Genomic DNA, 12359 nt, shown 5'->3' on the forward strand with positions numbered 1-12359 from the left:
TAGCTAAAAGTAATGAAACAGCTAGAAACAAATAGCTAGCGTAAATTAATGAATAATTGGTTACAATAGATACAGTTAAAACAGTTGAGCTAAAGTAATGGATAAAGGGTTGAAATATTAAGCTAAAAGTAATGGTTAAAAGGGTTGAAATATTAAGTTACAAGTAATGGCTAAAAGTTGAAATAGTTAATGTTAGCTAAAAGTAATGGATAAAGGGTTGAAATATTAAGTTAAACGTTGAAATAGTTAACGTTAGCTAAAAGTAACGGATAAAGGGTTGAAAGAGCTTAAAAGTAATTGATAAACAGTTGAATTGGTTAGCTAAAAGCAATGGATAAATGTTGAAATAGTCGGCTAAATATGATGGATACATGGTTGAAATAGTTAGCTTAAAGTAATGGATAAATGGTTGAATTAGTTATCTAAAAGTAATGGATATAAGTTGAAATAGTGGGCTAAATATGATGGATAAATGGTTGAAATAGTTAGCTTAAAGTAATGGATAAATGGTTGAATTAGTTAGCTAAAAGTAACGGATAAAAGTTGAAATTGTTGTTTTAAAGTAATGGATAGACTTAGAGATAGTTACATAAAAGTGATGTAAAAACAGTTGAAATAGCTAGAAGTTATGGATAAATTGTTGCAATGAATGGTGCGGTTGATGAAGGGGTACTAGAATTTATCTGAGAGGTCTTACTCTTAAATATCAAATCATATTTTAGCACTAATAAAAAAAGCTATTTTAAATTAAGAAATTCACTTTTAAAAAGATTTTAGTGAGCAGCAAAGTCACCCTCATATTACATTAAAAAAATATGACAACCTAAAATGTCGCTCTTGGCATGAACAAATGATTGTTGTGTACTTCCTAAAAAAATCGACATCAGTGTCAGCTTCAAATGTCTGGTGTCTGTGTTTTCTGAGGGTCTTACTTGTACAGCGGGATATCAGGCTCCTTTCCCTCCGTTCTCAGGGTCAAACAGCACTGCTGCAGCTGAGACTTTGGGTCATTCCAGTCCTGGTTCAGAATAAACTCCTGCAACACAGAGACCAAAGAGAACACACATGGAATCAAACGACTTCTTTCGCAAGCTTCTTTCAAATAATCAGAAACATAGGAAACAAAAATCAGCTGCCACTCTCTCCCTTAGTTGCTCATGCTTTTATTTCATTCTTACCTTTCCACCATTACCCCTTTTTTTTCCAGTCACTTATTTGCTCTCTCCCTGACTTGGCTCTCCATCTGTGTCTTTACAGTGAGTACAAATCACAGGCTACTTAAGACAAAAGCCAATCCCCGGCCAGATATAAAGAGCGTCTGGGAGTCTCCCAGGTGTGCGGCCCTGATACATTTCTCTTATCCAAGGGGGACTTCTAAAAGCCCTTCCATTAACAGGGAGGCAGCCTTGTCATAAAAAGGCAGACTTTGAATCCAGAACTGTCTGCTCCTATTAATTTTCTACAAAGAGTGCTTCTGTTGCTCGCGTTCTCTTACTCTACCGCTTTACTGCCCCATCAACCCCTCCATCTCCGCTGTTCTTCCCTTTTTTTTTTTTTTTTTTTTTTTCTCCTTCCCACTTTTCCTTTCTCGGGGGGCATATACACCCGATGTAGCCTAAAGCAGAGAAATTAGGGTGTTCAAAAGAGCGTTGCTATATGCTACGCTCTTTTGTTTGTACTTTATTCCATAACCGAAAGGAGTGAACATAAGGAAAGGAGCGTTTATGTCCCTGGTTTTGCTTCTCTATTCCCATCCAAATTGGATGAAGCAGCACACTGTGCAACACTGTGGTTTCCAGAAGGCTATGTAAGGAGACGTGTTGGCTGTTTCACAACTTTTCTCTTGGAAGTGGAAATGAGGTGCTCTCTTGCAGCGACCATGACGCAAATCTCAGCTCCTCCAGAGCTGGGGATTCTCCCTGGAGAGGCACACCAAGACAGCAATTAGCATGGCATATCAGACCACTGCAGCAGCTTCACAAGGAGAGGTCCACGCTGTGTGGGTACTTGTACAGTACATGAGCATGTGTGTGCGTGTGTGTGTGTGCACACATCCCCGTTTAGGTATGAGATAGAATGTGATAATTTGTCTTTTACCACAGCAGCTCTATTAATGGGAAAATAGCGGTCTTGGGGCTCCTTCTGTCGAAAGTTCAACAATCAAATGGTGCTTGAGAGAATAAAATGCCCGACCTTCCTCTCTCACATCTGACCATGGGAGCCTGGAATGAATCCTGTTCGATTAACCAACTCCTGCAACAGAAGTGGACGCCATCAACTGCACAAGCACTTCTTGGACCAATTAGAAAAACCGACACCTTGCCTTTTCCATTAAAAAAGGTGACTAAAACAGCGATCAAAGCCGCCGTCACGAGATTCACTCAATGACCGAGCACCAAGTTTGGCATTACGTTGATGCTAGCGCCATCAGGGCCTGGCCATCAGCTCCCGGCCATCAGCTCCCTCTTAATCATCTCCCTGGTTCTTTCGCTTCGTCTGCGGTGCCAGGCTGAGCAGCTCATTGGTCAGGTGCGAGGGGTGAACGACTATCAATAGGGTCTCACCTTCAGCCGGGGGAAAAAGCAGACGTTCATGAAGGTGTGCACATACTCCAGATCTTTATCGATGTAGAGAGCTGCGATGAAAGCTGCAGACAAAAAGACAGCAATTATAAAAAAAGCAATAAAAGATGGTGGTTGATTTGTGGCTTCTTTTTCTGCTTAGTTGGCTCTCTTCCTGCTCCTAATGTAAATGCAACATTAATAAAGACAAACTTCAGCTGTGACGTAATGGTAATGTATAAAGATGGCTCTCTAGTTCCCTGCCCTTTTTCTATCAAACAGGAAATTGGTATAGCGAGAGCCACACAGAGTTCACAGAAAGGTTTATATAGAATATAAGATAAATCTGTATGTCAAGCTGAGCGGTCTAACTGAACTGAAGGTAGGTACTGGGTGTCATCTTCATCTCGTGGCCGTCCCTTTGTTTTCCTCTTCTATTAGCTGCCAGTGCATTTACTCATCTCTGTGACTAAGACAGTGGGACGTGAGAGGGGAATAATAGGTAATATTTCAGGAGGCCAGTGAGGGGCTGCTGTCGCTGCAGGGCACAACTGTTCATATGTGCAGGAGCTGCACTCATTTTCCAGCGCTGACCCTCGTCCCCTTCCTGTGTCATCAACTCTGCTATGGCCCTCAACTTCGAAAGATAATTTGAAAGGCAAATTATATGAAGTTTTACGTATTAAAGTCTGCCTACTGAATGCTGACCTGGAACGCATTCGTGTTTTTTTTTCCTCGCTTTGTTTTAGTTTTTTCACTTTATCTGCCAACACTGAACATACTACAGTCTAGGGGTGGGAATCACCAGAGGCCTTATGATACAATATCATCACAATATTTATGTCACGATACGATATTATTGCGATTTTAAACATATTGCAATATTCTGCAATATATTGCAATTCATTAACTTTTTTCCAACTTCAAATTTTTCCCAATTTCAAATTATGTCCCCAAAAAGGAAACTTTGTCAACATCTGCTTTATCTAAAAAGATAAATTTCTCTGTTTGTTCATCTCACTTTAATTGTATTGCTGCAAAATCAGATAGTCAAGCAGACAAACTGACCAACACATATAATAAAAGATCGATACAGTATTGCCACAGAAAATATCGCGATACCATGCTGTATTGATTTTTTCCCCCACCCCTAATACAGTCCCCGTCGCTGCTAGCTCTATGTTGGCCAAATGAGGACTGCAATGGGTCCCCTTCGATGCAAATTAACTCAATCCCAATAAACACCCTTTTTCTCTCAACTCTGTTCACGTGGAGTGGTCACCACATTCTCTGCTAATATTAATTTGGACGTGCGCATGAGCCTAAACCTGTGCTCCTTTCCTTAGGCTGCCTTTTCATTGTGTTTTTGAAATCAAGGAACAAGCAGTAAAGTAAAAAAAAAAAAAAAAAAAAAAACACCCTACATTTATTACATTTTCATATCCATATGCAAGCATTAGTAAAAGAATAACTTATCAATTTTATATTTGAGGACTTGGGGATTGGGCGACACTATGCATTCTTGTCAGAACAGTAGGCTTCCATTATATCCAGACCAATTTTGGATTTTTTAAAAGGCCAAAAACAATACATATCTCAACAAATCCATCGCAAAATGAACCTAAGGGTTAATAACACATGTGCACTGAATCGACCGTTCTCTGGGATATGTTCACAGTACTGTTCACATATACAGGCGGGTGCCATCTTGGGGAAAACAGTCATGACCAGTCAAACGACGCGCTTGAGCTATGTTACATGTTACTGGTTGCACGCCGTTCGTCTGGTCATGATTGTTTTCCAAAGATGGCGCCCGCATGTATACGTGAACGGTACTGTCTTTCTAAACTATCTTTTTAATAAACTGTCCTCAATGCTTCGGTTTACATGCAGGGACCCTCATTATGCTACCGTGGAAGTGTGGTGCTATTTTGAGCCTTGGTGGTGGTATAGAAATAGCGATTTCTTTTTACTTTACCCGTGCCCCGATGACTAGCGCTATAAGCTAAATTAGAGGTTTGTGCTAAAACTGGTCACATTCGATTAGCATGAAAACATATCCCAGAGAACAGTCGACTACACGTGTTATTAACCCCTAAGTTCATTTTGCGCCAGATTTGTCCTTTAACTTCAAAAATGTTTGTTGATGGTACGTGTTAATGCAAAAAACAAGCAGTTGGATTTTTCTACACTTTCAAATATCGATATTCCCACCCACAAACACGGCAACATTGGTTCAACAGAGCCACACCAGAAGCACCAGGGCAAGGCATCGAACCTGCTCTCCTGTGATGGCGCCCCATAAATATCAGTCAAACTTAACATGAGGCAGGTGCACAGCTACCACTACAGATAAACCTACATTGGCTGTGTTTTCAGTTTGAATTGGTTGATGCTTTAGTTATGAGACTCTCGACATTATGATTTGTATCTTGTCTGTATAAGCCAAGGTGTATAAAACAACCACTGGACAATTCAGATAATTTTTCCTTTAACTGCCAAATGTCTTCCACCATCCACTTATTTTACTAAGCATATTTTATCGCATGTCCTATTCTGTTCCAAAAAATGTATTAAGGTGGTGGAATACCATAAGCAGCTTATCTAAAAATCACAGATAGAAGAAATCATCACTAACTGCTCCAATCACACTAAGCATACTAGTGTCTTCAGCAGAGAAGTGACTGTTTGACATCTCAAACAAAAGGGAACAAAGAAATCAATAATGGTACTTGATGCTGCCATCTTAAACTACACATTCTGGAGAGACATACAAGAAAAAGGTTGTGTAGCAACATTTTCTGGCTATAAATGAATCAAAGAGGTGTGAACATACACTCCAACAAGTCAGCCAGAGTCTTGGTCCGTAGTGCGACTGGCCGTTTGGTTTTGTCATTGGTAATGGCGAAGTCCTGCATGCCCAACTCCTCCGCAACTTTGGCCTGCGTGCGGTTGTTTACCAGCGAACTGCGGAGCAGCTACGGGCAAACAAAAAGAGCGTCACATTTTCATGTCCACCTGTCAGAAATGAACTCACGGTACTCACACACTACACGCACGCTTACATGGAAAGATGCATAAGTACAGAGAAAACATCAAAGTAAACCCCACATGGAATAATTCATCAAAGACAGAAATGGTAATGCCGACTAAATGTTTCAGGGAGAATGCACGTTGCTCTGTTAAATATTACATTGTGACTCGGAGCTGAGCGGATGACAACATGTTGGACTGGGGAAGGTACATTAACGTCTCTAAAAGGAAAAACACAAACATGTTAAATATAGCTACAAGATGCGGAAAACAGCAAATAGAATGCAATATGACTGAATATGTCTTGCTGTGATGTGCCCTCCTTAACAGCACACATGCAATTGGAACCACACACACACACACACACACACACACACACACACACACACACACACACACACACACACACACACACACACACACACACACACACACACACACACACACACACACACACACACACACACACACACACACAGGTTGAATGAGCACTTTTCTCCCCGATTTGAAATCCATTTCAGATGTACCCCATTCTTGACTCTTGGGCATAGGCATTGCTGGAGCTTTCAGTCTCTCAATGAAAGCTCGCTGGAAGCTTTTAAACAAATGACGTCCCAGCCTGCATCTATAAGGAATATCCACAAATAAATATCTAACTGCAAAAGGTTCTTATTCAGGTTAAGCCCAGTTGAGTCCTTCTAGCCTCGAGTAGTCTTCCCGAAGAGAAGTGCTGATGCTCGAATAAAAAGAGGGAGTAGCAGTGCCTTCCGACGCTGTCAGAAAATGGACTTGCATGTTCAAAGTGTGATCATTTGCTTTGTACCCGTGTTGCAAGATGTTTGCACACTTAAGTTTCCGTCGTTCGCACACACGCAACTTTATTTTTTCAGACGCTTGACAGCTTGTGCAACAATCTGCAGACAAATGTGTTATTGAAAACCACTGAACAATTTTGTCTCATGACAATACCCATCACGAGAAGTACAGTAAACATACAAGGCACAGTGTGAGGTGAGGAGTGGAAGAGAGTTATTTTGTGGAAACAAGCAAAAGAGGAAGGGGGTGAATACCTGGCTGGCACTTGGAGATTCAAAGATTGATGGGAAGGAAGGAAAGAAAAAAAAAAACTCACAAAAGCCAAGCTTTTCACTTCATTTCAAGGTAAACTCATGTAAGAAGCAGGGAACTGCGGTTTTGAGCGTCTACAGAAGCCCAAAGATGGAAGAAAGACACAACACAGGTGCAAAGATGTAAAAAAAAATACATCCATTCAGTACAGAGATGGAAACCACATCATGGACTTCTTTACATTACCTAAGGAGTGCCATTGAGCTTCTGTATTTTACAGAACAACCAACCAATTGCTTAGCAATGACTGAATGTAATAACCTGAAAGTAATATGGGAGAAATACTTGGGTTGTATAATGGAGGACAGGGAATGGTTGAACATGATATCTGACAATGGAAAATACGCAAGGGAAGGAAAAGGGAAATTCACCAAAACCAAGATTATATAGAATGGGAGTAATGAATATATAATAATAATTTGTGTTGGAAATGTCAGAAAGAAGCGGGCGCTTTATTACACTGTATTTGGGAATGCCCAACTATCCAGCCCTTCTGGAGAATGGCAACTGGGCCAGAATAAATTTACCAATATCTCCAAGACTTTGTCTACTAGCTGACAGAAGTCAATTACACAACAAATCAAGTAAAGAACCCTAACCCTTTTTTAACCCTAACCCTGACCCGGAGGAGCCTCTAAAGAGTGTGTGATGACATGTGATTAAAGGGTTTTGATCTTACTGTTAAATGTCCTTCATGGTGGTCAGGGAAGTGGATGAAGAGGTACTCCGTGGCCACCAGCTGCATGATAGAGTCTCCCAAGAACTCCATCCTCTGGTTGTGGCCTCTGGACAAGATGAAGCAAGGATGGACGGACGGAGGTAAACAGAGAAAAGGACAAGATTATAAAAGGATATGGGGGAGGACAGGGCGCGTTTGACATGAGGTTATACAGCTACACATCAGCTGAGCACGAAAGGCATCGTGCTCTCTCGACAAATCCACCAGGCTTTTAGTCTTTTAACAGAAACGGTGAAGTCGGCTGATGTACACTTGTGGCCTGTGGGAACAGCTGCACTGACAAGTTGTGTGACAACTCGAAGAGTGCCTGTAAGTAGCGACCCTTCTGAAGAAAAACACAGGGCTTTGATTGCAATTCAAATGGAAAAAAAAATCTGGGGTGGAAAAAAAAAATAAATAAAACACATGCCTAAAAAACCTCTGGTACGCCTGCAGGAGTGTGTCAAAAATCCTAAACCCATAAAAACCGCACGCACGCACACACACACACGGGTTTACAGAACTCTCAACCTTCTAACAATTCCTCGAAAAAAAGCTAATGACAGTACTGTGATACTGTGCATCAGCTCCCTGCCTTTCTCCCTTATCACTGAAAGGCAGGTCATTAATTAAACAGAATTATAGATTAGCATTGCAGATGTGGGCTGGTGCTGTGCCAGGCTGGCAGGTAGGCGGGAAGCCTTTGGTTGGGGGGGGGGGGGAGTACAAGCAGTGAGTTATATACAGCAGCAGCGCACATATCCATCTATAGATATGAGCTCCTCTCAGGAGGGGAAAGTCTGAAGATGAGAGAGAAAGATGCAGAGGTAGAAGACGAGGCCGACTTCAAAAGAGGAAAAAAAGGTCAGTTTATTGTCCAACTTCTGGCGCCTCTGCCTTTTAGGAGTGTATCCGAGCCAAAACGGATCTGAGCTAAAGATTGAAACGGCATCTTTAGCAGGGCTGCAACCGTCAATTAGTTTTGATTATTCTCTTGACTATTTTTTTCTGCTGACTAAATGTTTAGTGGATAACGGATTTTAAAAAGCCCATCACAATTTCCAAATCGTTTGTTTTGTCCGACCAACCGTCCAAAACCCAAATCTGTTCCATTTATAATGATAATAAACAGAGAAAAACATTATTCCCAGAGTCGAGAGTTGGAACCAGAGAATGTACTCAAGAAAAGAAACAATTACTTGATTATCAAAAGTATTATGAATTACTTTTTTTTTTTCCCCTGTTGATCAACCAATTGTTTACTTATTGAGCTTTTAGTCAGTCACGGAGAATCTCTGAAGAACCAGTGATTCCGAGCCACCTTCTCCTCTAACAGAGGATTGATTGATTCCATAATCACGTCTCTCACCCACGCTGTCATGCGTATAAGAGGGCAAAAGAGGAGGGAGAAATGACAGAGAAATTCCAGTCACTTAAACTACTACAGCAGCACTTTTGGAAGTGTACAACGACTTTTTGCCAACTGACATTCAAACACATACTTCTGATGATCCATGATACTACTCACTTGTGTTTCATTTGTAGATTTTTTTTTTTTTTTTTTTTTTTTTTTTTTACTAGTTTAGTTTTTGAAATGTCTGGAAATAGTGCAACATGCCCATCACAATTTCCTAGCTCACAATGACGCCTTCAAGTTGCCCACATACCACTTGCTCAAATATTTATCACAAAAAGGAAAGTATTTTGATTAGGACTGTCAAAATTAACGCGTTAATTTTTGCGTTAATTTTTTAATATTTAACTCGTTAAAAAAAATTAACGAAATTAACGCAGCTGTGTTTGTTTACTTCATGTGGCGGCTGAGAAACGTATTACGTCTCCATAACACCAGGCGGCGCTACTCTGTATTGTTTCCCAAGTAATGAAAACCGGCAGCTGATTGGACGAACGCGTCACATGGGTTTGTTTTCTCCGGATATTGAGAGCCAGACTGTCATGGCGGCCGTTCAGAATACGATCTCATATTGTACTAAGATAGCTCACTGAAACATGTTTCTGAAAACATTTTAAGCAAGAAATAGGCCGTGCAGTTGCTGAATCTGTCTTCATTTCAGCTCAACAAAGGTCAGTTTAGAAGATTTTCGTCAGATTTTGAGACCTGTCACCTCACTCCGCTCGCCATTTCCGGGTGAGTCCCGACTGCCCTGCCGCCGACTGAACATAGGCTCGTTGGAGATGAACTGAACATAGGCTCGTTGGAGATGAACTGAACATAGGCTCGTTGGAGATGAACTGAACATAGGCTCGTTGGAGATGAACTGAACATAGGCTCGTTGGAGATGAACTGCGCCTCGCCTGTAAAGTAGACGAGAGCAGGCGACAGCAGCCGGGGACGGTGACAAAAATCTGCTCTCAAGTCAGACAGTTTCTAGCCGTTTCCAGCAGCCTTCAGCAGGACTAAATAAGCCAAATTGTTGCTGCTGTTGTTCTGAAAGATATTAAACATTCTGAACTTAGCAGAACCTTTCCTTGTTTGTTTTTTTCTCCATATTTGCAAAGTTAAATGATTTAGCATATAAATATCCATTGTTATAAGTTTCAGTCTCAATTTAAAAAAGCGATTAATCGCGATTAATTACAGCAAATTGCGCAATTAATTAGTTAATTTTTTTTAATCGATTGACAGCCCTAATTTTGATAGATACCAAAGATATAAGAAAGCCAAACTGTTGATGCAGGAACAGAGGATAAGTAAGAACATGAAAAGCTACTTTTTTTTTATATTTCAGTCTGCCTTTAAGGTCCAGAACTGAGCATCATTAGGAGGGATGGGACACTGACTCCCACATTAAAAATAATCACAGAGCTTCTAATGAAAAGGCTCTGCTACAAGACAGAAGCGTGTGAAGAAGCAGGGAGTAGGAAGGGGGGTAGGGGGGGGTGGTGGTGTACAGAGGAGGGAAATGGATGCAAGTGGGAGGCGGAGAGAACTCCCTGCTCATCCTGCACTTCAGGCCTGTACATGTGAACACGTGTGTCATGCTGCAGATCTTCTCAAGATCCATACCATGCATACTACAGTATGCAGGAGGGGAAAGATGCAGAGTTTGGGTTTTGGACGGTTGGTCGGACAATACAACAGTAATTCATAATACAGGAAGTCCTGTGAGCTGGGAAGGGCCTATGCCAGAGTGTTTGTATGCTGGGTACAAACAGATTGTGATTTCATGTCCAAGAGGAATAGGAGGCAGAATGAGAGAGGGAATAGTGCAGTGACAGTGAGAGACGGAGGGGGGGAAAAAAGGGAAGAGATGGAGGAAGAAAGCAGAGATAGAGCGTGTCAAAGAGGAATGCGTTGCTGTGCGAAGCGGCCCAAAGAGCCATCTCTTATTCACTTCAACAGCAGAGGCACAATGCTCCAGTAAGGTGGGGGGAGTGGGGGGGAATTGAAGTAAAGTGTGGAGCCGAGGTCTTTATTGGCCTTTGACTTTGATCTGAAATACCTTTAACAGCCCCTCTGAGGAGACAGCGACAGACTGCCCGCTCGGAAAGAGGGGGAACACTCCATCATTTAAGTGTTTTTTGGGAACTAAAGCCTGTTTTTTTTTTTTTTTTTTTTTTTATATGAGCATGCTTGTGTAAGGTTCAAGTCTGTAATCTGTAGCTACTTTCTACAGGATTAGTGGAAGGAAGGGGGTGGGGGCATTCAGTGTCATCTGGGTAAATAAATAAAAGATAATAGAATAGAAATCTGTTGGTAATGTATGGTATAAGGATACATTTTTCTACATATTATAATAATACATGATAATTGAAGTCCCACGTGAAACATACTTGGAACAATTAACACACATTAAAAACGTGTAAATCACAATTGTACCTAGGTCAATTTAAAAACCATGATAGCAAACTACTCCGCTCTTGAACGCAGCGGTTTTTAACTGTGTTTTTTTGTTGTCTGGTCGTTCATTTTTGTCTGCGTCTATTTATTCGTTCGGTTTTAAATTGTACTCTGGACATCATTGGAAAAAAGGAGGAGGACAAGTATTGCCTTGTATTTAACGTTCCAGTGTGATGGATAGGAAATCTTTACAGCCAAGCTATTAATGGACTGCCTAATCTTAAAAGTCACTTCTGTCAAATAGCAAATTAGGGAGAAATACGTTCACATTATTTTTCATTGTTTTAGCAAAAACTATTAGTTGTCTCTACTCATTTGAGTAGTCTGCCCTTTATTTCATGACTCATCATCATTAAACGTTATTTCCCACCTGAAACTGGCTGCTGAACGGCTGTGATGCACATAATCTGCAATGATGTTTGAGAATGAAGCAGTAAGAAGTTATTGCGGTTTCTTTTGTTTTTGTCCCCCAAAAAGGGTTGCATTTACTGATTCACTTTCTTTAAATTTTCTGCAAACTGATTCTATTTTGTAAAATATAATGTGTATAAATGTTTCAAATAAATACTCTCACGGCTGCACAGCAAAATGTACTTTCATTTAACAAATACTGATCTTAAAAAAAAGAGATGGAGCCTTTCTACTAACAGTGGTATTCTTGCAACACCCGGCTCTTCCGCTGTGAGAGGAGACTGAAGCCCAGCGCCTGGGGGCCACGGCTCTCCATTTCTGCTGTCTGATAGTAGCCTCCGGTCTCCACTGCCTCTAAACAGGGTCAACATCCCATCCTTGCTTCTTGTCTTCTTCTAGGTCACTTTGTCCTCTATTTCTGCAAAAAGCGATAGGCCGAAGGCCAACCTGCGCCAAGTCTCCTCATCTGCTGCCTACCTTATTGTCTGACCTTCCTTTCCGTTATCTGACCTCATTCTTCTCTCCATCTCGACAGCGTGACCCACTTTGGTATAACCTTTGGTCCTTTTGGTCAGCCGCTGCGCAGTTACAGCTTTTCAAATGAGTCGGCTCTATTTAGGTCAACCTGCCTTTGGCCGCTAATGAA

At 41.1% G+C, this 12359-nt stretch overlaps 1 protein-coding gene across 2 annotated transcripts in view; it reads right to left on the reverse strand.

Annotated features, from left to right (window-relative positions):
* drosha (drosha ribonuclease III) overlaps positions 1 to 12359 on the reverse strand; it is a 100916-nt gene that overhangs the window by 13455 nt on the left and 75102 nt on the right. For both annotated transcript variants that reach the window (XM_028569592.1, XM_028569591.1), the window contains exons 26-29: positions 7402 to 7507; positions 5398 to 5539; positions 2565 to 2647; positions 933 to 1036 (exon numbers count right to left, since the gene is read on the reverse strand). In XM_028569592.1, the coding sequence (XP_028425393.1) occupies positions 933 to 1036; positions 2565 to 2647; positions 5398 to 5539; positions 7402 to 7507 (435 nt within the window). The remainder of the gene's footprint in view (positions 1 to 932; positions 1037 to 2564; positions 2648 to 5397; positions 5540 to 7401; positions 7508 to 12359) is intronic.

The sequence above is a fragment of the Perca flavescens genome, chromosome 22 (assembly GCF_004354835.1).
Source record: "Perca flavescens isolate YP-PL-M2 chromosome 22, PFLA_1.0, whole genome shotgun sequence".
NCBI classification, from domain to species: domain Eukaryota; kingdom Metazoa; phylum Chordata; class Actinopteri; order Perciformes; family Percidae; genus Perca; species Perca flavescens.